This window comes from Pezoporus occidentalis, unplaced genomic scaffold, assembly GCF_034315485.1.
Source record: "Pezoporus occidentalis ecotype Australia unplaced genomic scaffold, CSIRO_AGI_Poc_V1 ctg126, whole genome shotgun sequence".
NCBI lineage: Eukaryota > Metazoa > Chordata > Aves > Psittaciformes > Psittacidae > Pezoporus > Pezoporus occidentalis.
In genome coordinates this window covers 50,181-75,500 of record NW_026913060.1, presented here as the reverse complement: position 1 = coordinate 75,500, position 25,320 = coordinate 50,181, and the positions used below count along the sequence as shown (strand labels likewise).

At 62.2% G+C, this 25,320-nt stretch overlaps 1 protein-coding gene across 10 annotated transcripts in view; it reads right to left on the bottom strand.

Moving 5' to 3' along the window:
* TNS1 (tensin 1) overlaps window positions 1-25,320 on the bottom strand; it is a 68,612-nt gene that overhangs the window by 40,456 nt on the left and 2,836 nt on the right. For 6 of the 10 annotated variants that reach the window (XM_062607765.1, XM_062607768.1, XM_062607769.1 and 3 more), the window contains exons 2-7: window positions 21,931-22,045; window positions 20,706-20,743; window positions 5,669-5,707; window positions 3,494-3,535; window positions 656-705; window positions 163-334 (exon numbers count right to left, since the gene is read on the bottom strand). In XM_062607765.1, coding sequence (XP_062463749.1) covers window positions 163-334; window positions 656-705; window positions 3,494-3,535; window positions 5,669-5,707; window positions 20,706-20,743; window positions 21,931-22,045 — 456 coding nt within the window. Of the gene's footprint in view, window positions 1-162; window positions 335-655; window positions 706-3,493; window positions 3,536-5,668; window positions 5,708-13,469; window positions 13,532-20,705; window positions 20,744-21,930; window positions 22,046-24,983; window positions 25,032-25,320 lie in introns of those variants that run through there. The other 4 variants (XM_062607767.1, XM_062607774.1, XM_062607766.1 and 1 more) reach the window with 3 other exon arrangements.

Genomic DNA, 25,320 nt, shown 5'->3' with positions numbered 1-25,320 from the left:
GGGAAAAAACCCCATGTGCCTTAGTGCAAAGATCCCCCTCACCACTATCAAGCTCAGGTGGAGACAAGGATGCAGCACCCATATCCTGCAGCCCCTTATCCCCAGGACCTGAGCACCCCAGCCCTTTCCCCAGCCTGGCAGGGTTCCAGCCATGCCCCTCACCACATAGTTGTCCCCGTGCTTGGACTTCAGCATGTGGGCCACCTCACGGAGGTTGCTGCAGAAGTTCTGCTCCTCGGCCGTGCTGGGGTAGGAGACGGCGATGATCCGCTCCGTGATGTACACCAGGTCCAGCTCACAGCTGCTCTCCATGGCCGCTGTCAGGCTCATGCTCCTGGGTAGGGGAGGGGGCTGCTGTCAGGACACGGCATGGGGAGGGGACACACTGATCCTTCCCCACCCTGCACCGCCCCGGGGGTTAGGCAAGACAGGCTGGGACACGTGGGAATGCAGCGGCAGGTCTGCCCACAGCCTTTCCCCCACTCTCAGCCCCCTTAGGGGGTCCCAGGGACCCAAAGTTGGTGATGGCAGGTCATAACCCCTGTGTCTTCTCCAAAGAGAGCATCTCCATCTGTAGCACATTTGGGGAAGCAAAGTGTTGGTGGGGGAAGGAGAGGAGGTTCAGGTCACAAGAAGGGGAAACTGAGGCACCTACCTGGATGCTTTGCGGCGTGACTGCCCACTCCTGGGGGATTTCGTGGCATCCTAAAAACCAGAGAGGTAAGTTGATCCACTACCCTGACCCAACCAGCAGCCAGCACAGGGGTCCAGCTAGAGCCGGGTGTGATGATGCTGCTGGAGCATCCCACCCCAGTGACATTGCACTGCACACTGTAACACCCCTAAAACATCGCTGCCTCCAAACACCACTCACTAAGCACCCCAGTGGCACCGAACACCTTGACAGTGACATCATGCTCCCACCGTGGCCATGAGCAAAACCCAGCTCTCACAACCCCAGCGCAGCTGGGACCAGCCACCACAGGCACTGCAGGGCGAGTGCCTTGCTACAGCGTCCCAGAAGACCTTTGAAAAGGATGCTGGGGGCAAGGGGGACAATCTCAGGCATGTCACAAGTCGCTCCAGTCTCGCCAGGCTCCAAGCACACACCTGGAAGGACGGAGCAGCTCTGGCCCTGCCCAGAGCAGTGGCAGGTCCCGCTGCCCAAGCGGTGGCGAGGAGCCAGCCAGTTTTGACCATGGTTTGCTTTGGCCTCGGCTCTGCAGAGCCAAGCACCAGGAGGAAACGTTTGAGCTCTCAGAGCAGGAAACTTCTATTTATGCATGTTCTCTGGCCTCGAGAACTTCATCTGTAGCCGGTTTGCTCAGTGACTTCGTGACCTCAGCCGAAAAACAAAGCAGGGCTTCCAAAAGAAACCGCTAAGGAAAAACACACTCACACCTCATTAGTTTTAGTATCTCCAGCTAATAAGCAGGAGTCATTTAAAGACTCATCTCTGCAGGCAGCACATTCCGAGTCCCTGAAGGATCCAGAAACAAGAGGTGCACCCTGCAGCCACTTCCCGATATGTCACTTTTGCTCTGGAGCTGCAGGACCTGCTGGCAACCTCCTCAGGGCTGCAGCATTCGGCAACCAGCATGCTGGAAGCAATGGGATGAGGTGGGAGAGGCTTCCCCATCAGCCTTCACCCACCAGAACAGTCCCAGAGGTGTTCCCATGGGCAGCTCCGTCACCCTCCATCAGCCTCACGTCCCCCATCAAGGTCAGGCTGCCCAGTGGAGCGGAGCTGTACTCAGGCTCTGCTGGGGACAACCACCTCCCCTCTCAGCCGAAGCCGCTGCAGGAGGCAGCAGCCCTGCCCAAGTGCCCGGGGGGGCTCAGGCAGCAGTGGCAACAACCCCCAGGTTCTCCTCAGGGTGCCCCAAACCTGCTCATCCCAGAACCCACCCCCACCTCCACACTCCTGGAGTTAAAAACAGCGAAAAGAAAGAACATATCGCATAAAAAAAAAAAAAAAAAAGCATGTCAAAAAGGAGTTAAAACACAGCAAAGAGGGGTAAAATTTTTCTAGGCAGATCAGGGTGCATGGAGCAAGCTTGAAGCCAAGCATGGGCTCATCCCTGTGTCACCCACTGGTGACCAGGATGGGACCCCCACCGGGGGCTCTGCTCTGCCCCAAACCCTCACAGCAAGAGACATCTGGGGTCCCCCACCTGCACTTGCCAGGGGAGCCCCATCAGCCCCTGTCACCCCACCCAGCTGCAGCACCCTCCCAGCCGCAGCCTTGCCTTACGGAAGAGCTGACACAGGGCAGCTGGGACTCACCCCCTCTCCTGCATGGGAAAACTGAGGCACAGAAGGGTAAGCAAGGCAGGAGCCCCCCTCCCTCTCCATACCTTAACGGCAGTGAGACCCTTGCTAATCCATTTCCATGGCATGGTGGCTCTGCTCCTGGCACCCTCACAGCCCGCGGGAGCGGGTGCCTGTGGCCAGGGCCCTCCAGCGTACCCTGTCCTGGCAGGAGCCCCCCAGACTCTGCCCCGCTCCCCTCAGTCTAATGGCAGCCGCCTCTGCCGCCAGCCGCTGCCCAAGGAGAGTGAGTCCGCTATCAGCTGATAGGAGCCAGCACCCGCGTTGTTGAACACTCCTGCCTGCCGCCGGGCTGGGACATCATGGAAAGGTCTCCTCTGGAGTGAGACACCAGCCAAGCCAGTATGTCCCAGTACAGCCCAGCACACAACAGGCTGGTCTCAGCCACACTGGGTTGAAGACCCCACTGCCAGCCCCATCAAACATCTGCCCCCCAGCCCCAGGCTGGCTCAGCATGTCCCCAGGCTCTGTGCAGCACCCAAAACCCACAGGTGCCTTCTGTGATGAGAGGCACGAGAAAGGCTGCAGAAATAGCAGGAAGCTTCCCCAAAAGAGTGCGAAGCCAGCAGAGGGGAATCCTGACTGTCCCACTAGGTTATTCTAGCTGTGGATATTCTTTCTCCAGTTCAGAGAGGTGCTGGAAACATATCATGGACAAACAAACAGATGGCGCAAAGCTGGCTCCCAGGTGAGGAATGCTTTCACTCGATTCTTCATGGGAACTGCTCTGCCTCCATCTCTCAGGTCCCAGCCCCAGCACACAGGGAGGCCAGCAAGCTGGCTGCGGGCAGGGGGAAGCTGCCCACGTTGACTTTGGCACTGTGTTTGTCTACACTGTCTTAGCAATTTCATGTCCACAGATTAAATAACATATCCCCAGCTCCAAGACAGGAAAGCCGGCTTTGCAGCAAAAGCCCCAGGCCCCCCTTTGCTGGGCTCTGCCACTGACCCTGGGCACCTTGCTAGGCCTTTGGCATGGCCATCATCACTGTGGCTGGCAGCGAGGGAGGGCTGGGGCATCCCAGGGATGCTAGGGGACTATGGGGGCATCCCAGGTTGAGGGGTTTTGGCTGCGGTGGGTGCTTGTGGCAATGGGACAGGCACAAAGGAACTCCCCAGGAGGTCTCAAGACAGTCCAGTGTCCATGGCTGGTAGCACTTACCAGGGTGTCTACCTGCTTCCTGATGCTCTCTCCCACGGATGGCTGCAGGCAGGCAGGAGAAGGGGAGGGTGAGAAAAAGGCAAGCGAGAGAGAAGGAGAGAGATTGAGAGACATGCACACACAGAGCATGGGGCAGGGTCAAAAGTTCCTCCTGAGCTATTTCTGGCCCTTCCTAGGAAATGCATCGCAGTCCCATTTCCTTCCCTGCCTTCCAACATGCCCGCTCTTCCTAAAGGTCGTGAATCCCTCGAAACCCAGGCGTGGAGATGGAGCAATGCTCAGGTACAAGGACGCTGAAATCCTGCCTCCTGGCAGCTGTCCCCCATGCTGGACTGCTGCTGCAGATGGATAACACTCAACCAAACCCTGTGCTCACTCCATGACAGGCACCTGATGATCCCCACACCTCCGGGTTCCCATCTGGATCCCCCATGGTCAGACCCCACAGCCAGGAGGTAAACAACAGGTGAGCCCGGCACGGCCCCACACCCAGCCTGGCCCCTAGCCACCAGCAGGCCCAGCTCCCCAAGATAAACCTCACCCCACAGGACTGAAGAACTCCAGCAGGAGCGGAGCAGGGATCTGAGATGGTCAAAAAGGGGCAAATCTGGTGACACACTACCAGAGAGAGCTTTGAAATGGGGCTGGAGACAGAAATTAACTTCTCAGGGTTAGGGAAGAGTGTCCAGACCCCAAATATAGAGAGCAGGGGACAGATACTTCTGCCTGGGGACAGCTGGCTGGGGCTCCTGAGGGTGGTGCAGCAAAGGGACCTTATTGGGTGGCTTATAGGGGTCCTGGGACCAGGGGGATGGAGGAAAGCCCTGAGATCAGGCTGCTCTGGTCCTGGCAGCGGAGCCAGGGATGCCATTTCCAGCCATGGGACAAGGCAAACCCCTTTTAATTTCCTCCCAAAGCCACAATTAACGGTCCCAGCTCAGAGCCAACATGTTTTTGCTGGTGATAAGTGCCCGAGGAGGCTGGCAGGGGCGGGGGGTGCAGGCAGAGATTAAACTCAGGACAGATAACCACTGCGGGGCTGGGGGGGGGGGGGGCATCACGCTCTGCTCCCACCCTATCCCCTTGCTCACTTGGACTGATGCACTGCTCCCATGAGCTCTCGGGAGGGAGTCCCCAAAACCCACTTTTCAGGTGAGACCCCTGCCAGCTATGGGGTGCCCAGCCCAGGGCTCCGCAGGGGCCACGGCCACCCCAGCACTGGTAAGCTGCCAATCCCAGAGCCAAAACCCTGCCAGGGCCTCCTCTCCCCGGCGCCTGCCCCAGCAAGCCTTGGCACACGTCCGGAGCGAGAAGGAAGGGCGGCCACGCGGGCCCCGGGCAACGCCAGCCTCCCTGCTGCCACGTGCCCGCTCTGCCAGCCGCCACAGCACGGGCAGGATGGGGATGGGAGGGCTGCTCAGCCGGCAAGATGCTGCCTGCTGGGCACTGCCATGCCACACTTCCCAAACCTCTGCCCCAGGGTGGTCCTGCTCCCACTGCCATCCCAGTGCCCTGCCCAGAGAAGGATGCATGGCAAAGCATGGCAAAGGAGCACAGCTCTGCCTGCCCAACACCCCATTGCCTGTCCTCCCAGGATCGGATGAATGGAGATTGGGCACACAGCTGTTTTCCCAGTGTCCATAGAGGACAGGGTGGGAAGTGCTGTTCGTCACCCTGGCTCTGGCTGCTCTGTAAAGGTCCCCAGGAGGGATAAAATAAGAGGCTGACAATAACAAGGGCTGCAAACGTGCAACCTTGGGCGCCCTGATTCAAAGGGACATCTGGTAGAGCCATCTGTGTGTGCAAGGAACAGCCCCAGCTCAGGCCAGGGAGAGGAGGCCCTCAGTGATCGGGGAACCCAGAGGAACCAGGGAGCCCCTCTTCCCTGAGGTATGACTCAGCTCCAGGAGTCCTGTGATGGCTGGGCTGCCCCAACTGATGCTGCTCAGATGTGGGATGCCCTGAAGCCAGCAAAGCTGGTAGGAACGGCACCAAACAATGGGGTGCCATTACCCCCAGCACAGGACCCCTGTGGTTTTGGGGCAGGAGACTCACACCCTGAAGCCCCTAGGCAGAGGAAGCCCCACCCCCAGCGCAGAATAGAGAGCCTCGTCTCACCCTGCATCCTCAGAACCCTACCTGCCACCCACAGCTCATGGCGGAGGGGTCACTTACCAGCTCATAGTTGATAGCAGAGGAGCAGGGGGTCACAGCCTGCAAGCAAACAGAAGAGGGCCAGGGTTAGTCCCTGCAACCAGCACGGGGTGTGGGAAGGGACCAGGCTGCAGCATCCCCCCATTCCCTGAGAAAACTCAGTGCATGCCTGCCCAAGGGGGGGTGACAGCGGTGCCAGTGGCCCACGGCAGGAGCACAGGCAGCATCCCCAGGTCAAGGCTGGGCTCCCTGGCAATAGGAGTGGGCTCGGGTCCGTGGGAGTGGTGTCATTTATGCTCGGGCAGCCCCAGCCCCGGGTGGGCACGGCACGGCACGGCATGGCTGCCTGATGCCAAGAGCAGTTCCTGGAACAAACCCCAGCCCAGCCTCGTGAGTGCTTCTGCAGCCGCCAGCTGAACAGCCCGGCTATTGTTACCTTAATTACCAGCGGCAATTACTGACAATTAACCTTGGGTTTTGCGTGCACCCCGGCCGGCCGGGAAGCTGCGGCATGCCAGGGTGGGAGCGGCAGCGGCAGCGCCTTGCCTATCGGTACCGGGGGCAGCGGGAACAGCCGCTCCAGCACGGCGCTGGTCCGGGGATGCCGGCGGTAGTGGCAGGGTGTGACTGGGGACACTTCCTCCCCTCTGAGCATCTCCATGCGTTCCCCGGAGCAGTGACCCTCAGCCAGCCATCCCCTGCCCCATCCCAGGATGCAGCCAATCTGCCAAACACCACCATGGCAGCACGGGGACCCCCCACACCTCCTTCAGCCATAAAAAGCAGGATTTGCCCCAGGGACCCCAGTTAGAACACTCCGATCCCACCCCATCCCAACCCCCACTGGGTGATGCCTAGTGCCTGCCCCATCCGCGGCCGCCAGCCTGTTCCCATCCCGCCTCCCTGTTTTCGTCAGGGATTGTTGTTCCTCCTCCTGCCGCTCCCTTCCCCTGCACATTATTATTATGATTTTATTCTAATGCAGAAACGCTTCCATAAAAGGCCCCTTTCCCTGCCCCGCGGCGCTGGCCCCACGCCAGCCTCCCTGGAATGTTCTCCGGCAGTCAGGCGCTGCGGACGGGGCCGGCGAGGACTGTGCTGTATCCCGTATACCGTATCATGTCCCGTGTACCGCGTGGTCTTTCCCCGGGGATGCACAACCAAGGGCCCCCGGCCCCCACCTAGGCCCAACTCTGGTTGATCTGGTGATGGAGGGAGATACACAGCTCCGCCACCGTGGGACACGCTGGTCCCAGTAGGGTCCATGCCCATCCCTCCTATGCTGTTGGCATCAGGAGGTTTGCAGGCTACAAATGCTCCTTTGGGTGGAGAAGGGAGAAAACTGGGGTGCACATGGTTGTATTTCCCTGCCCTAAGGGGATCCTCAGATGTCCAACATGGGCTTGTACTCACCCTACACTGCTCCTCCCATCCATAGGAGACACCAATCCAGCTCTATGTCATTGCTCTCATCCCAGAAAGGCAGCTTTACAAGGACTGCAGGAATGTAACGCTGTTTTCAGCTTCCGTCCCTCTCTCATGTTTGGCTCAAACATGCCCCACGTTCAAGGAGAAGAGGGAAAACCCAGCCCCATGCAACAGACCCCTTCCTGGGGAACCCAAGCTCCTGAGCCAGAGGTGCAGGAGCATCCCTCCTGCTTCACAGGACTTGTAAGAGCACCACCGTACACAGGATCGGAGTGAGCTGCAGGACCACTGCCACCTCCATCCCCAGGCACCCCGGTGCCCCGCAGGGCAGTGAGGGGCAGGAAAGGCTGAGAGACCTGCACACCCCTGGCACAGGCTTCGCCTTGCCGTGGCAGACACAGCGGCCTTTCTTCTCCCCCCACCGGTGTTTGCATTCCTGCCTCCTGGCCCCCGCTGCCGCGACCCCGCCACCCAGCAGCCCTGCCCAGGAATGTGAGGAACGAGGCGCAGCACGGCTGCCGCCCACCCCACGGTCCCCCACGGCCCCCCAGGTCGCAGCCCCATCCCTTCCAGCAGCCACATCCCACCAGCCGCTGCCTTGAGACCTGCGTTTTGCCAAGCAGCAGAATCAGTTTCCCAGTGAATGAGGCCCCAAAGCCTCGACTGGTGGGGATTCTCTGATGTCTCATAGAGGGTTGGGAACACCCTACAGCCTTCCCCTGGAGGGAAGCAACAGGCTCACTGCATTCATAACCAGCTGTCACTGTATACCATACCTAGAACAACTCAGTGCCCTCAAGATGTCCAAACCCAGAAGCAAACACCAGGCTAGCTGATACCTGACAGCTCCTGGACACATGGCCCCAGGGCAGAGCAGCCCACGGGAGCCCTCCTTCATCAAACTATCTGCTGCAGCTCAGGGACCCACCTCTGCACCCCAGATCCCTGCCGGGCCTTCAGCACCAGCTCACAAGCACTGAGTGAAGCTGGAGGAATACAGACATCCACCACGTACCTGGCTATGAGACACCCCAGAGCCTTCTCCATGCTGCAACCAACGCCTGCATCTCCCTCCAAAATCCTTCCTCTCCCTCCTCCTCCTCCCTTAGCAAAACAACCCCTGCAGCCATGGAGGAGCCCAGGGGCATTGTCAGGTCCTGCTCCAGCCAGAGCCTCCCCATGGGTTATAGGCCCAGCTCACGCAACGCCAGCAGGGCTGGTGGGAGACAAACCTTCACGGAGGGCCCCTGTGCTTCGGGAGCAGGCTGGGTCAGTGGAGCACTGCGCACAGGATGGGCTGGGGGAGCACACTGGTCCCCCTAGCCCAGCTGCCTGAGCGGGTCACAAGCTGGCCCAGAGCCCACAGCCTGGCCCGCCCTGGTGCCGGTGTGTGATGCAGGCCCATCTCTGACGCATATCCCTTCCTTTGGGTGGCGGTTTTTGTTTTTCCCTTCCCCAGGAGCTCCAATAAACATTCCCGAGCTGTTTGATATCCGGGCCAGTGCTGACCCTTGTGATGCCGGCAGCAGAGACAGCAACACCCACCCCAGCCCTCAAGCAGACCCCAGCATGCCACAGCCGCTTCCCATGGCCAGGCATTAAGACACCAGCAAGCCAGCCTGGATGGTGTGGTTGGGGCAGGAGACTTGCTTTCAAAAGGGGTTTCCCTTGACATTCTGGTCTACTCCACAGCTAGCCGGCATCAGGCAGGCACAGCCCTCCTGGCCCCACTGTGCAGAAGTGATCTGGACCCCAAAAGAGGGAGAAAAGGCATCTTACTCCCTCCACCCCCCAGGAAGGGCATCCCCTGTCCAAACCACCCTGTGGGATGGAAACACTTTTGCCAAAGAGGATAGTGACTCAGTGGCCAAACTGGCATCCCATGGGACCACACTAGAGTAGCACCAATGCCAGCTCAGCACACGTCACCCCATGGTGGACTGCTTCCCTAGGAAGGCCACCTAAGCTCTGCGCCACCCGCAACCCAGCTGGGCTGTGCATGTCCTCCCCATGCATCCCAGGGCTCTCTGCTCACCCTCAGACCCTGCCTCAAGCAAGGTTGGGGTGGGGCGCCCAGGGCCACCCCCAGGGCCACAGCAACCCCTCAGCCAGCCCAGAGCCCTTCCCTGCTCACCAGTCCCACAGCAGCCCCCAAGCACTGCCAAACCCCCTCTTAGCCATAGTGTGGGGCAGAGCAGGACGCCTGATCTGACACCTCATGCAGAAGGCATTTCAAGGGGATGGGCTGAAGCCACCAAGTTGAGGTGTCAGGGAAGGTTTTCTCCTCTCCAGCACCCCTGTTTCCCCATTCCTGCTGGGATCAGCTGCAGCATCCTTCCCCCTGCCAGCCATAAGGATCTATAGGGTCTAGGCTCAGAGTGCCCCTGCAGCCACCCACTGCCCTGCCTGGGGGTGAGGTCCCCCGGCCCACACCACGTGCTGCCTGCTCCTGCCCCCACATTTCTTGGAGCTCTGGCAAATCTCCTGTTTATGCAACAAGTCCCCAGCGGGAGGACGGCATGTTTCCATCCGCACCCGCTCCCCCCTCGCCTCAGCTCCACCCTGCCAAGCACAGCCCGGCACATGAGGCACAGGGTGGCCATATGGAGCCTTAGCTCCCTGACACAAGGGTCCCGGGGAGGAGGCAGCACCCCAGCACCACACAACCCCTCTCTGCCCCCACCAGCACTCAGAGCTCTGCTGCTTTGGGGGGTTCCCCCCTTCGGGAGGGGGGAGGCAGCTGTGCCGAAAGGCAGGGGAGCGGCTTGGCCAGAGGCTCTGGGTGAGTCAGGCTGGGCTGATGCCGGGGCATGGAGGTCTCACTGCTCCCAGGCTTCCCTCTGAGCATCCCTGTCCCACCCCACAGCTGGACCAGGACTGTCACCATGCTATCCCCACTATGCTAGAATGCCTGGCAGTGCCCTTGCCAGGGCACAGGCCACAGAGCTGCCCTGCCCCTGCATCACCCAGGAGATGCTGGTGGTACCCAGGGAGGTTACCGCAGAGCAAAGAACCAACACCGTGCTGGAGATATCCCCCAAGCTGGGATGGACTCTATCCCCTCTGTGTCCCCTCTCTGGTATGTCCTCAGGGAGCCACCTCATGGCCCATCCCCGCCAGGAAGGCGGCAGCAGGGCCACGAGAGAGGTCACCCAGTGCACCCAGCCCTGCAGATTGGAATTGAGATACCTGTGGGGACACCAGCTCTTCCACCCTGTATTGGCCCTGGGGTCACCACTGGCACCCCAATGCACCCACAGCATGTCCAGGAGAGCAATGACCCCCCCTGCAGCCTGCAGCCAGACAGGTCTGCAGGCCTGTCTTGCGGAGAACAGGACAGGGAAGACAACGCACAGGGAAGCTCTGAGGGGTTGTGATGGAGGCAACACCACCAAAATAGCCCTGGTCTGAACCCAAATAAGGGCAGGTCCCGGCTCCAGGCTGGTTTGAGCAATCGGCCCCAGGGCTGCCAAGTGCCAGCTAGGGGAAGGAGGAGAAAGTAGCACCCCAAGGCCTGTTTTGTGGGGATGAAGAAGGTTTTGGGGGTCAGCAGGGGGACAGAAGTGCCTCCACATGCCCAGGACAGGGCTTGACCCTGCTCTGCCAGCAGGCACTGCCTCAGCATAGGGCTGGCCACAGGCAGGGATGTCCTGAGCTCCAGTGCCTAAAAAGGCAACATCTGCAAGCAGCAGGTCTGCATCCGGCCCTTTGGGCCAGCGCATGCCCGCCTGACAACAGCCCCACAGCCCCAGCCATGCTCTGCTGCCAGCACCCACCCATGGGTGCTGCTACCCTGCTGCGGGGACACCCCACTGCAGGGACAGCCCTCACCTTCATCCAGCCAGCCTGCCCCAAGGGAGAGTGTGGGATCACTATCCCCCTGCACCAAGCCTGCCCTAAGAGAGAGCATGGGGGTGCTTTGTGTCCCTTATCAACACCTCCCTTCCAGATACCAAGCCAGCCACCAGGATTGGCCAGGGAGCAGTTCCCACACTAGGGATTGGCCAAGGAGTCACACTGGGATTAGCTGAGACACTGCACTGCAGGGGGCTTCACCAGGATTGGGCCATACACAGGTTCTTACATGGGATTGGTCCATGCATGGATTCTTAAATGGGATTGGGCAGCAACTGGATTCTCACCTGAGATTGGTCAGTGCATGGATTCTCATGCAGGATTGGCTAGCACATGGATTCTTGGATAGGACTAGTCAACACAGATTCTCACAGAACTGGTCAATACGTGGGTTCTGAGGCAGGATTGGTCAGAGCAGTGATTCCTGCACAAGGCTGGTCAGTGCATGGACTCTCACATGGGACTGGTAAACAAATGGATCCTGACGAGAATTGGCTGGGGTACAGGTACTTAGATGAAACTGGCCAGCACACTGGCCTCTAAGCAGATGGGCTGACTGCTTGTGCCCTATGCTGAGCACAGTGGGGGGCCCTGCCCTACAGATTCCCTCTGCGATGCTGGTGGAGCACCAGCAAGCCCAATTCCTAGGCATAAAGACCATACTGAAGGCTCTGGGCTGCCCCATGGCACGATGGGCACCTGCCAGTACCTGTGGGGCTGTGACCCACCTCTAATGGTGGTCATGGTGCCAAAATAAGCCCTGATTGACCCAGGTGGTCTGTGCCTCCCAGCACCAAGCCCCTGGGCTTCCCTCATGGGGCAAAGCCCCAAGCAGATGGAGACCAAGGTCAGTGCTGTGTCTCCACCCCATGGGACAGAGCCAAATTGGCTGCAGTGAAACTGAACCAGGGCGCAGCACCCCCATAACTGGGGTCCCCCATCTATGGCGTCAGGAGGTAGAAGAAGACATGGAGCTGCTCCCACTCAGCCAGGGGCCAAACCATGGGGCTGCCCTTCTCTCTGCACCCCAACACCCAGCATGGCAGCTCCAGTGCTGATCCAGGGCTGCCAGCACTATGACAGGATGCCTGACAGATGGGATACACAAGGCCAGGCACAGAACAGCAGCAAAGCAAGCAGGAGCGTGGCCCAAGGCAGGCAGAGTTCTCTCATCCCCTAAGTAAGTCAAAGTGCAAATGGGCCCCTTGGCTCAAGACCTCAAAAAGGGAGGGAGAGGGGAGCACAGCCCCAAGCACAGCACGTACCCTGGAGGGGGACAGCAGCCCCGCAGAGCAACAGGAGCCCTGCCCTTCCTGGAACAGGGGCCAGCAGGATCTCTGACAGAGGCTTCATTAGAGATGGCGCAGCTTGGGCTCGTTTTCCCATGACCCACTTTCCCGAGGGGTGCCACCCCTAGGGATGGGTTCAGACTCTCAGCAGGACACACGCAGCCCTCCCAGTGCCACCACGCTGTAGGGACAAGGGGTGCCTGCTCCTGCTCCCCCCCCCAGCACTGGTCATGCAGCAGATGCCCCCCCAGCACCCTCCATGAGGACCAAGGGGGTTATGCAGTCGCTGTCAACCCCCTGTCCCTGCCAGCTGCTCCACAACACCCCACGGGGTCAGCGGACCCGCTCCAGGAGCTGCTTCTGACCCTGAGTGGGACCAGGCTCCCCGGGAACGGAGCACTTCTCTGTTTTCCCTTGTTTTCCGCTTAAAACTAGGAGGGCTGATGCCTCGCTCAGCCGTTTCCTCTCCCAGGAGCACAGCCCAAAAACATCTGCGCCGCGACATGCCCGGCCGGATTTAACCCTCTGCGGGCCCGGCGGCGCCGAGGGGCCGGGGGTCCCTGCTCGGGACGGTAGGGGGTGCACCCGCCGGGGCTGCCGGGCTCCTCGCCACTCATTAACCCGGGTTTAACCATTGACGGTCCCTCGGCGGGACCGGGCGGAGGGGTTAACCCATGGGCTGCCATGGGTGTCCCGGCCCCGGGCTGCCCCTCCCGTGTCGCCCACCGCGGGGTGACAGGCACCCGCCCGGCATCGGCCGGCCGGCCGCGGGGCGGGAGCGGGGAGCCGGGGGAGTTCCCCGCTTTCCCGCGCAGCCCTGGCTCCCCGGGGACAGGTCCTTGCGCACTCGGGAGGGGACGCGAACCCCAGCGCCGGTGTCCCCACCTCCGGGACACCCCGCGGCTCACCGGCTGAGAGGGGAGCACGGGGAGCACGCTCCCCCCCCCCCCCCGCCCCGAGCTGCTCACAGCTCCCAACCGGCAGCAAACCGAGCCCCCTCCCCAGATCCTCCTTCCTGCGAGCACCGCATTGCCCGCTCCAAGTCCCCCCGCACGCCGAGACCCCCTCTGGGGAGCGACAACTGGGACCCCCCGCCACGCGGGGGGGGCAGCACCCCCCAACACGCACCACCCCATCACCGCTTGGATGTCATGCGTATCCCCCGCCCCCTGAAGAGATGCCACCCCGCGCAGCGCACACACGCCCCCGGGGGCGGTGGGGACCCCCCTGCCTTCGCTGCCCACCCGTACCTGGTTCATGACGCTCCCGAAATCCATCCGGGGTCTCGCCTGCCTACATCCGAAAGGGACGGCAGCGCTGCCTCACCTGGCCCGGGGGGCGCGGGGGGCGTCCGGGAGGGCCGCGGGGGGGGCAGGCGGGAGCCCGGCGTCGCCCGGGCGGGCGGGCAGGCGTGAAGGCAGACTGCAGGCAGAGCCCCCCTCCCTCCCCGGGCCAAGCCTGGAGAAGGAAGGAAGGAAGGACGGAGGGAGGAGGGAGGGGAGAGAAGGAGGGGGAGAGCCGAAAGGTTTCGCTCCCCTCAAGCAGGACCCCGGCGATGGTGGAGCCCAGGGGGTCCCGCCGGCCCCCCGCTCCCCTCCGCACCCCTGGAACAGCCGGGGACTGGGGAGTTCGGGGGCGCCGGCCCCGGCTCTGGGGAGGAAGGGGGTCCCGGGCGGCTTTTTCCACCACTCCCCTTTCTCCTCTCGCTCCTTCTCTCTCTTTCTTCTCCTTTTCCCTCTCTTCCCAGCTGCACAGCGCGCTCCAAGTCCAGCCCCGCTCCGCTCCCCTCGCCTCCCCTAAAAACGCCCTTAAAGGCAACCAGGAGCCCTTATCGGGCAGCTGGCCCTGGGTGAGGGGTACCAGAAAGCGGGCAGACAGCCCCCCCCCCCCCAAGAAAAAACAATACCCCCCAACACCTCCACTGCGTCCCCTTGCAGAGCGCCTCCCACTCCGTGCTCAGGGGCCACAGCGAGCGATGGGGCGCAGCGGGGTCGGGGCCTTATCGCCCCGTGTGACGCCACCAGTGTCCCAGTGCCCTTCACTGGAGGGTAGCAGGGACAGGGCTATGGGGCCCTTCTTGGGGCTTTTATCTGCCTGGCACCCCCTGGCACAACTTGGTCCCCCCTTCCACATGCAGGACGAGGTGCCCAATTAATGGTCCTTGGGTGCCCGGCACCCCCGACCTTGCAGGATGTTTTACCATCCCACCCCCCAAGTAAAAAGCAAGGCCAAAATGCTGTAAAAGCCATGGCTGTCCCTCGGCACGTGGAGCCACATCAGTCCCCACCTGCCTGTCCCAAACCCAGGGTGTGCCCATCATCCTCCTTGCCTTCCTCCCATCTCCCTTCCACCTCTGGGGCTCTGTGTGGCCGTGGCCAGAGCTCTGCTCTCCCCGGCCACCCCTGGAGCAGCCCAGCCCCGCCGCTGCTTCGCGGGGAAGTGCTCAGCGCTGGGAGACCCGGGAGCGAAGGGGGAAGCCCCCTGCAGTGCGGGGCAGGGGGGGCCGCCGGCAGCGGCCCATGGAGCAGCGAGCCGGCCAGGGAGGCGGCGGGCCAGACACCCGGCCCAGCGCTGTTGACATTTTCTCGCCCAACGCCTCCCCGTTCCTGTTTGCGTTTCCGTCCTCGCAGTGTGGGCTCAGCCAAAGCCTGGGGCTGGTTCTGTCCACACGGAGCAGCACCTCGGGGACCCCTCCTGCCTCAACAACCCCCAGGATTCACCGGGGAGGGGATGGGGGGGTGCTCTCCCTCTGCCCTCCTTCAAGACTCCTGTAAAGTGCAATCTCACTCCAGCCAATCCTGCCCAACCCCTCCATGCCCCCCCAAGCAGCCGGATAGTGCCATGGGACAGGAGCACCAAGAGGCACCAGTGGACCTTTCCTGCTGCCGAGGATGAGGCACCAGAGCCCTGACATCCCTGGGTGGCACCTCCTCATCCCCTCCCAAGGAAGCACCTGCCACACTGTCCTCCCTGGCACCCAAGGGCATGGAGCTGAACCCCCCCAGCCAGCATCCACTAGCACCCTCAAACAAGCTCTGCCAGCAGCACAGCCCCCCAGAACCAGGCATCCCAAAAAGAGGGGAATACTGCAACTGGGATGAAGGGGAAATGAACATCCTACACATGGGGAACTGGGCACAGATCCCAGCTCAGCTCTAGCACAGACCCCCATATGGACCCCCATAGCCCCAGTTCCTTGGGAGGCAGCTGCAGGCCAGCTCCCAGACCCTGTAAAACACCAGCAGCGGAAGAGCCAGGGCCAAATGGGAAAATAGCTGAGTGGGATGGAAATGAGTGGATGAGCAAAGGGCACTGACAGCAAGTCCCTGTCCCCAGGAAGGTGACAGGAGCTGTCCCCTGGAGAGCTGACATGTCCCCTTCGCAGGACACAGCCAGAGAAGTCCTGTCAACACCCCTGAACTCCAGCCACCTCCTGGAGCGATCAACTCAATGTACCAGTGAGAGCAGGTCCAGCAGTCAACCAAGTGACTCCAGTGGCCTCTGCACCCTGTGGGCTCCCTTAAGCTCCCACTGAGAAACCACCCTCCACCTGAACCAGCTCCTCCACAACCCTAAACAAGCCCCTTTGAGCATCACTACTCCAGATGTCAGCAGCAGAAGGGGAACCTGGGGACCAGCTGCTGAGGGGGTCATCTCCAGAGGTGAAAGCACACAGGAGGTGAAGCCCCAGTGCAGGGTCTGTAGAAGCCCTCTTGAGCCAGAGCTTTCACCTGGTTTGGGGTCAGTGCCACCCCTCGGTGGTCCCAGAAGACCCCCAGCACCCTTCCCAGCACAGGTCCCAGGAGGGGTGGCCACAATGGTCTGGGAAGGGAGCAAATTGGTGGGAAACAAGGCAGAAGCCTTCTGTGGGAGCCCCTGTTCAGAGCAGATCCCGCTTCCCACCACCGTAGAGCCCTGGAGGGCTGGATCTGGTCCTGGTTTCCCGCGAAGAGAGAGGGAGGCTGGTAGTCCCCACTGCCCCAGCTGACACACCCCAGGCCAGCCCTGGCCCCCGCTAACCCATGCAGAGGCTGGGCGGTCTCAGCAGCCCGGCTCCCTGCCCACCCTCCCTGTGCGCAGCAGCACCCGGAGGGTGCAGAGGAGAGCCCCAGCTCCTCCGAGCAGCCAAGACGACACCTCCCCCGGCCCCCCCGCCCCGGAGCTCAGAGGCTGAATATTTGGGCAGTGACGTAAAGAAGGGGGAAAAGGAAAGGGGGGGGTGGGAATCCCCACAGAACCCCCTCCAGGACACGCTGCACAAACACGACCTGGCACAGCACCATGGCAGCGCTGACCCCCGCAGCCCCCCCATCCTGCCACCCCGGCTGGGCCCGTGCCAGGACCAAGGATACATTCCTGCGGCATTCTTCCCCCCTGCGGCCTGCTCTGTGTGGAGACTAGGGGTGTTTCTAATTACCTGTCCCGAAGCACTGGGGGGTGGCTTCTGATGGAACATCGGGGACAGGGACGGGAAGCAGTGAGGCTGCAGAGGGTGCACAGAGAGCAGAGTGGCTGGGACAGTGAGCAGGGACAGGACATGGTCCCTAGCACAAGCTGGGACATGAATGTCCCCTCCCTTACAGCCCCTGTTCCTGGCACTGCCATGCCCCCCCACTTGGACTTGCCTCCAGCACTGCCCGGGCCTCTGGGCATGGCACAAGCTGGAGGGTACCCATCACCATGAGTCAAGCCTGCCCAGAAGGGTCCAACCACCCCCTGCCTCGGTTTCCCCTTCTGGCTCTGACTCGCTTTACTGGTGGGGGTTCCCCACTGAGGGCAGGAGACACACATCCCTTTCATCACCACCCTGTGCCCACCCACTGCAATCCCCTACCACCAAGGAAGGGCCCATTGGCTCTGCAGGCACTGCGCCTGGCTGCCCAGCCCTGGCCCCGCTCCAGCCCCTGGTTTAATGATGGACAAATAACCCCTCTGGAGTCCCATCGCAGGGGGGGCACTTGAAAAACAAGCTGGGCCTGGCACAGGGCCAGTGGGAATGGATGGTTCAGAGCTGGGAGCACACACATGTGACCACACAACCATGTGCAAGCACACTTGTGCACACACATGGATGTGCTTGCACGCACGTGCATACCCTGCAGGCTCACATACATGTGCGCATCTGCAAGCATACTTGATCTGCACACACGTGTACATGCACACATGTGTACATGTGTGGTCGTGCAAACACATTCATGTTCAGGCACACGCATGCACTCTCACACACTTGCAGGAGCACACACATACTCACACACATAGCGCAGCATCCCAGTATGGCTCCAGTGCTACTGTCAGCTTCCCAGGAGAGACACTGGGGGACAAGGCAGCCCACAGACGCCCCAGCCCCACTCTATGTGCTGTGCCTCAGTTTCCCCCTTGGCATACCCTGACATCCCTGCTCCCCCAGAAGCTGTGGGCCCCAGTGTGGTATGGGACAAGTGGGGCAGGCTGGAGCCCTGCCAGGCCCAGGGGCTGGCACAGCCGCCACTTCCCAGAACCACCCACCGGCAGTGGCCAGCCAGTTCGGCAGCCAAACACCGCAGCTCTCCGTCCCCAGCCAAACCAGCCATCAGCAGGCAAGCTCCTGCCACAGGGAGAAGCATCATCCCCAGTCTGTTCTCAGCTTCTCCGAGTAGCATCATGGCAAAATCCAGCAACAGTGAGTGAGTGAATCCCAGGGGATGGGGACACCCCCAGCACTTCCTTTGCTCCACAATTTGGAGCATCCTCGGGCTCCTCCCAACATCTTGGCTGGGAGGGCAGTGCCACCACCAGATCGTGGCTGTGCCACAGCCAGCACATGCCCACACACAGGCTCACCCACACTTGACCACTTCCACAGAAAGCACTGCACCCAACACCATGTCCCCATCTCTGCCTGTCCCCAGACAAGGCCCAGTGACTCAGTTTCCCCACTTTCAAAAGGAAGCTGCACCACTCCTTGTTTTGAGCAGGCAGTTTCAGTGCAGGGAGGGAAGAAGGGGGCAGGCTCAGCGGGTCAGATACACACCAGCGTCCATCCATCCGTCCTCCTCAGAGGGTGGGAAGTTTGCTAAGCAAAGAAAAATCCCTGAGCAGAGGCACGGAGCATGAGAAGGGCCTTACATGGGCATGGGAACAGCGTCGTGCTTCCCAGCTGATGTGTATGCGGCTGCCCTGCCCCCCCCCCCCCCCCAGGAGCCCGGCATCCTGCCAGCACCAATGCCACTGCAGGGCATGGGTCCCAGTGCTGGCCCTGCCACTGTCCCTCAAGCAGGGAGGACCTCGAGGTGTGCAGATCACTGCCAGAGCACAGGTCCTGCCTCCCCTGTCACAGCTCTGCCCAGTGACTGCCTCCTTGGGGACACAGCATGCCCCAGCACCCCAAAACCTCCCTGGTGTCTCCACACACACCCCAGTGCTACCCCAGATATCCCCATCACACCCCAGATACCCCATGGCACCCCACACCATCATCCCCTGTACAGCCCCTCACACCTCGCCAGCCCCCCACACCTCGCCAGCCCCCATTACAGACACCCCTATCTCTCCCCTCTCCCCTCTCCCACCATACCCCATCCATATGGGACAAGTGGAGTCTTCCCCCCACCCAAGCCAAGAGCCAGCTTTGCTGGGGGACAGCCAGGAGGGATAGAACAAGGGGTCAGGGCAGGTCCCAATGGGGTAAAGATGGGGACCAAAAGGAAAATGCTGCCAACAGCATTGTAGGACAAGCTCCAGGGTCAGCAGCCACTAGAGGGGGGAACACCAGGACCTCGGCAGCATGTTCACGGCAGAAAGAGGATGCCCTTTGGGGTGCAGCTGCCAGCAGTTTGGAGGTGAGCCCACCTTCCCGCTTCAAAGTATCCTGGGGGTGCAGGGGTTAAACGTGAGGGGCTCCAGGTATACGAGAGGCCATTTCTACTCAGTGCCAAGCCCCCTCCCCACACTCCCCCTCCCCAGAGACCCTGTAATAACAAGCCAGTGTGTGAGTCAGCTGGATGCTTGCCCAGCCGGAGGAGCCCCTCCCTGGGCGCTGGCCCAAAGGAGCTCTGCGGAAGGCCCCTGGCCCTGGCCCCATGCATGTACCCCCCCCCCCAGCAGCACACCGCTCAGCTAGCCAGCCCCACAGAAGGGGCTCCAGCTTCCAGCAAGCGTGGGAAGGGTGATGGAGGCTAATGAATTGCAGCCGGCTGCTGGAGTGAACCACAGGCTGCCCCTGCACGCAGGCTACCTATATGCTGGGACCCTTGTGTGAGCAACCTCATGGTTCACAACCCCATATCAGACATCAGAGAATCCCCACCGGGAACACACCCAGACGCATGCGCTTCCCGACACTCCCTCCTGCCTGGAAATCACTGGCAGATGCTCCCGGCCACTGCCTGCCGTAATGTGGGCATCCCCTCATCCCATACCCCCTCGCCTCTCCCCACAGCGCAAAGCAAACTTCCTCCTCTGGCCTCAGCCCCCAGGCATCTTTGGCACAGGGTCACTATGGTGCCACAGGGTGCCAAGGCTGGCACAGGGTCCTAGGATGGCAAAGGGTCTCCAAGATGACACGGGGTTCCCTGGAGTGGCGCAAGGTCCCTAGGGCTGGCACACATGGTCCCCAGGGCTGGCACAGCCCCACTGAGCCTCCCAGCCACCTCTGCCCTGCCTGCTCAGGGCCCAGGGTGCCAGGCATGTGCCCACTGTGTCTCCTCCTCCAGCCCAGCCACGGCTCAGTGCTCCCCCACACTGCAGCACCCTGCAAAGCCTAACACATGCCTGTCCCCCAGGACACCTCCCTGAACCCCCCCAGACCTTTCCTCTCCCTCCTTGCCCAGCCAGGTACAGGCATGGGCACGGGCACGGGCATGTCCCAGCCCACACTGCCTGCCCGGGGCACACCAGCCTCTTCCCACCCGAGATGCCAGCCCCAAGCCGGCTGGCACACATGCCTCCCTGTGGATTTGGGAATGCGCAGCCTCCCCTGCCCCAGCAGCGCAGCAGCAGGTGCTGTCCCACCTCCAGCTCCCCGGAGAACCTGGGTTGCCGTAGAGTTCCCCTCCACTGGCCCAGCAGCCGGACAGGCAGACACCACCACTGGGCATCCTCAGCTCCGCTCCTGTCTGCCAGAGAGATCCGCCTGCGGCGGCGCTGGGTATCCAAAGATGTGCTCAGCCTGCGTGCATGCCAGCGGTAGCACTCAGCCACAGCGCATGGCACCCACATGCAGCAGCACCCACCCTGACAAAGGGCACCAGCTCCAGATGCTGGGGCATAGATCTCTGCCAGCCCCCTCTGAGCAGGGCTGCACCCCAAAACCCAGCCTTGTTCCTGAATGGGCACATGCCATCACGTGCCAGGCAGCAGGATGGCACTGTCAGCCTCACCCACTGGTGACACCAGCCCATCTGGGTGCCCACCCAGTGGACTCAGCTAGCATATGGACCATGGCATCCCCCCTTCAAGTCCCTTATGTCCCGGGCACGGATGGGAATGCCTCATGGTGCCAGCCTTACCTTGGCTTGGCACTTGGTGTGGCAGGAGAGCTTGCAGCCTGCAGGAGGAAGAGGGGAGAGAAGGTTAGAGGAGACAGGAGAGGAACCATTGCTGGAGGCAGCCCAAGGGCACCCCACGTGCAGGGCAGGACGGGTGGTGTCACCCTATGCTGCAGGGCATGCAGCACCTTGGCACTGGGCAGAGGCTGCTGGGACATGTACGTGGATGCCCATGTCTCGCGCAAGCGCATGCACATGCTGGGTGGCACTGGCACAGCATCACATGCACATGCATATGGCACTTGGGCACACACCACCATGGACAAACCATCCCCCCCTCAGCGCACAGCGTGCCAGGGAGCACGCGGGTGCAACCCCCAGTGACTAGGAGCGAACGGCATGAAGGGAGAGCCGCGCATGCACACGTCACACGAGGCCTTGCATGTGCACTGGTATGCACAAGAGTGCTGTGGGGGAGCTGCCAGTGCCCATGCCACCTCCTGCCCGCCTGCCTCTGTTGCACGCTTGTGCCCGTACCCCTGCAGAGAACAGCACATGCACATGGTCACTGCAGGCCAGAGACACACACAAACACAGGGCACTGCCACACCATCCAGGCAGCCCTGCAAAGCCACATGTCCTATCCCCAGGGGACACAAGGGTCCCCATGCAGCACAGCTGTGGCCACAGCTGCCCCGCAGGCCCTGTCGCCCCTTGTGGCTGTTTCCTGCGGTCCAGGAAGCCGCATTGTTCCCGCAGCCCGTGATGTTTCCGCCCGCCATCCCTCACACGGGGCTCAGCAGTACGGTACACGTGCGAGGGGCCGCAGCACCGCCTGTGTCCCACCGGGCACCACAAGCAGCGCGCATGGCACAGGGTGTGAGCACCCATCTGTGCACACAGACCTGCATGTGTGTGCACACTCATGCAGCAACTGTTGCACACTCACTGCATACACGTGCACTGACACACAGCTACATGCACGCATGCCTCCATGGGCCACCGTTGCCTCCCAGCCACCCTCCCACCTGCAAAGGCACCACATATGCTCTTGCACATTCACGTGCTTCCCTCTAACACTTGCACGCACACGTAAATGCGCGCAGGTTGGCACAAGTACATGTTCCCACCTTCACATCCTCGTGCATGCAGCTGTACATGCAGGCACACAAGCGTATCCCCTGATGTCCTGCAACCCACCCAGTACATCCCCTTTGCCACACGTGTGCCCAAGCCCCCAGCTCACCTCGGCAGGTGCTGCCCTGGCGCGTGATGGCCTGCCGGCAGATCCCACATGCCTTCACCTTCTTGAAGCTCGTCATCTCAAAAGTGTGCTCTGGGGGAGCCTCCAGGTCCTGGGGCTGGGAGAAGTGACACGAGACTTTGTCAGTGAGATAAAGGTGGCATGGACCCAGGTCCTCAGCCCTGCCTCAGTTTCCCTCTGCCGGGGGGGGGTCATTCTCCATCCCCCCCATGGGAAGAAACATGTTTGCCCCTGCACCCCATGGCCCGGGGCCCTGAGGCGATGGGCACGGCAGGGTGGGATGGGGCGATCCTAGCCTTGCCCCCGGCTGGGCAGGGGGCAGCGAACCCCCGGCCCCGACTTCCGCGGCCCCTTTAAATAGTCTCTGCCGCCCCCTGGCGGGCAGCACGCACGCCAGCAGGCCGGGAGGGCGCGTGCGCACGGACGGGCGCGCGTGCTCGTGCGCGCGCGGGAACGCACGTGCGAAAACGCGTCCCTGCACGTGCAGGGGTGTGCCTGCGCGCCGGTGCGCGCGTGCGCAGACAGGAGCGCGTGCGCGCAGGTGCCCGCGTCCCAGCGCCGCCGCGTGTCCTGGCGCGGGCTCCGCGGGCGCGGTGCCCCCTGAGCGCGGGCGGCCCGGCGGAGCCCCCGGCACGGCGAGGCCGATGCTGCGGGAGCGAGCACCGCGTGGGTCCCAGCGTGCGCAGGTGCAGGGGGGTGCGTGTGCTCGCGCAGGGAGCCTGCGGGCAGCCAGTCCGCATCCCGACCCTGGCCGGCTGTTGGGCGGGACGAGCGTGCTCCCTGGCAGCATGCCAGCCTGCCCGCTGCCAGATGAAGACGTGAGCCCTTGTAAATCCGCCTTTTCATGCCAAGACTAATGAGATTAAGCGGAGGCCCAGCGGCCCCCCCTCGCCCAGGCGCTCTGCTCTATTCCAGCCTCTGCAGCACACCAGAGCCAAGGGGGATGGTGTCAAAGTGTGAAGGTGCTCGGTGCCCCCCCCTCCCGCCCCCCCAGAAAAACACCTTCCTGCCTCAGTTTCCCCAGTGCATGCAGGGAGAGGCAGAAGGGCCGCACACGTGCACCACGTGCCTTCACGTGTGCAAACACCCTCAGGGCTGTGATGGCGCTGTGTGTGCTACACGCGGTGCATGTGTCAAGGTGTATGTGCACACCTATGTGTAAGTATGTGTGAGCGTGCACATCCCTGCCAGCCACAGCAGCTGCAGACACGTGGAAATATTTCTGTGTTCCCACATGCAGGTGCACGTGCAACTGTGTGCACGCTCACACGGGTTTGTACACACGTGTGCAAGCCCCTCTTGCCCAGGGAACCTGCTCCTACTGGTCCCTCAGCAGCCCCCAGTACTTGTACCACACTCTGGGGGACAGAGGTGCACACAGCTGGGTGCATACACACCATGCACATGTGTGTGCACAGGCGGGTCGTCACCCATCCTGCAGCCGTGGGAAAAGCTCCCTGGGCCGGGGGCTCCCACGCTGCAGTTGCTGGGTGACAGCAAGGCCTAACGATGCCATGAGCTCGTTTACATATGTAAAGCAGCATCTTTGCTGCAGGGTGCCCCGGGAAGAAGCCTTGCCCCCTGCTCCCAGGGACCCCCGGACAGGATGCCCTGGGATGCCAACACGTCCCCCATGCACGTACACCCCACTCTTCTCTGTTAGCATGCCACACATTAGCATGGGCCTGCTTCATTAACAGCAATTATCCTCTCTAGGGAAAGAGCTACCCCCTCCGTTCCCACCCCACAGAGCCCCCTCTGCTTGTCCCATTGCCAACACCATCCCCATGCCGGAGGCCTGCTGACTGAGCACCCAGCTTTACAGCCCCAACTTTCTGCTGCTCCACCCTGCCCAGCCAGTGCCACCCCACCAGCCAGGAAACCAGCCCATCCCATGAAACACCCTTGTCCCAGTGCCATACTGGCAGAACCCCAGTTAGCCTCATTCCCCCAGGACTGGGAACTGCTGGGAGGATACATGGGGGAAATGGGCGGCCTCTTGGGAACGCCACCTGGGTACTCATGGATAGGTATCCATCTCCAGGGATTGGCTCCCATGAGGTGCAGGAGGAGTGAGGATGGGCATGGACATCCCTGGCCACAGGCCCCCCAGCACTCAGACCCAAGGAGGCTGGAAGGGGACCCAGGTGTCCTGGGCTGGAAGAGGCACTGGGGAGGGAAGCCAAATTCATCAGGAGCCAAGAGGCCTGGGTTCATTGCCCAGCACTGCAGAGAGGTGCAGCGGGGGGGGGTAACTGGGACACCCAGTTCCCATGAGGCTGCAAAGCCACGGTGGGTGTGGGGGCACTGGGACACCTGGGTTCAGCCCTATGGGCTCAGGCTCACCCATCACTCTGCACCACTCTGCAGCCTGGCTCACCTTCTCGCCCTGGTGATGAGGGGAAGCAAAGGAAAAGACAGAGCCCCAAAGCCCCAGTACTAACTGGATCCCCCCGTTTGCCAATTTCCCTCCACTCCAGTGGAGAAGCAGAGCCTCAACACCAGGGAATGGCGGGGAACCCTGGCCGGTGCCACGGCCTGGGCGTCGTGGGGGTTCTGCCCCCACTCTCTCCATCCCCAGCCCCACACCTCCTCCACAGACACCCCTTAGTCCAGTATCTCTGTCCCTCATCCCATCCCGGCCTCTCTTTCGTTCACTCCCTGGTGCCCACTGCCGCCGCTCTCCCGGGCTGGGTCTCGCTCGGCTCTGCTCTCCCCAGTTCCCGGGTCTCCTGCCGGCCCTGCTCCCCGTCGGGTCCCCCCAGCCGCGCTCCAGTGACCGGCCGTCCCTACCAGTCTCCGCTCGGCCCCGGTTCCCCCAGAGCCTGTCCCGGTCCAGGTACCGGTGCAGCACCACCGTTTTCCCCCGCTTCAGCCCGCCCGTGCCGGCGCAAACTGCCCCGCTCCGTCCTGGTCCCCGCCGCTCCGTCCGCCCCGTCCACCAACCCCGCTCCAGGACAACGCTGCCGGACCCCACTGTCCTGCTTCCCGGCTCACCCCCGGTGCCCCCCCGGTGCGGGCGCGGCGGGCCGTACCCAGAGCAGGCAAGAGAGGCAGAGCCCGGTCATGCTGCCCGCAGCGCGGCCCCGCGGCCGGCCGACCCCCCCCGGCCCCTCGCTCCGCCCGCCAGCTCCGCCCCCCAGGCCCCACACCGCCCTCCAGCCAGGGGAGAAGGGGGGTGCCTTTGCAACTCCCCCCCCCCCCCCTTGACCCCCACAGCGCCCATCGGGACTCCAGCAGAGGTGTCCCCGGCGGGCGGCCAGGACCTCCCACCCCAGCAAGAAGGATGCGGGACTGCCGGGGCCGAAGAGGGGCTTTGCCTGTCCCGTTCCTCCTCTCCCTCGCACACACATTTGGGATCCATTTCCTCCG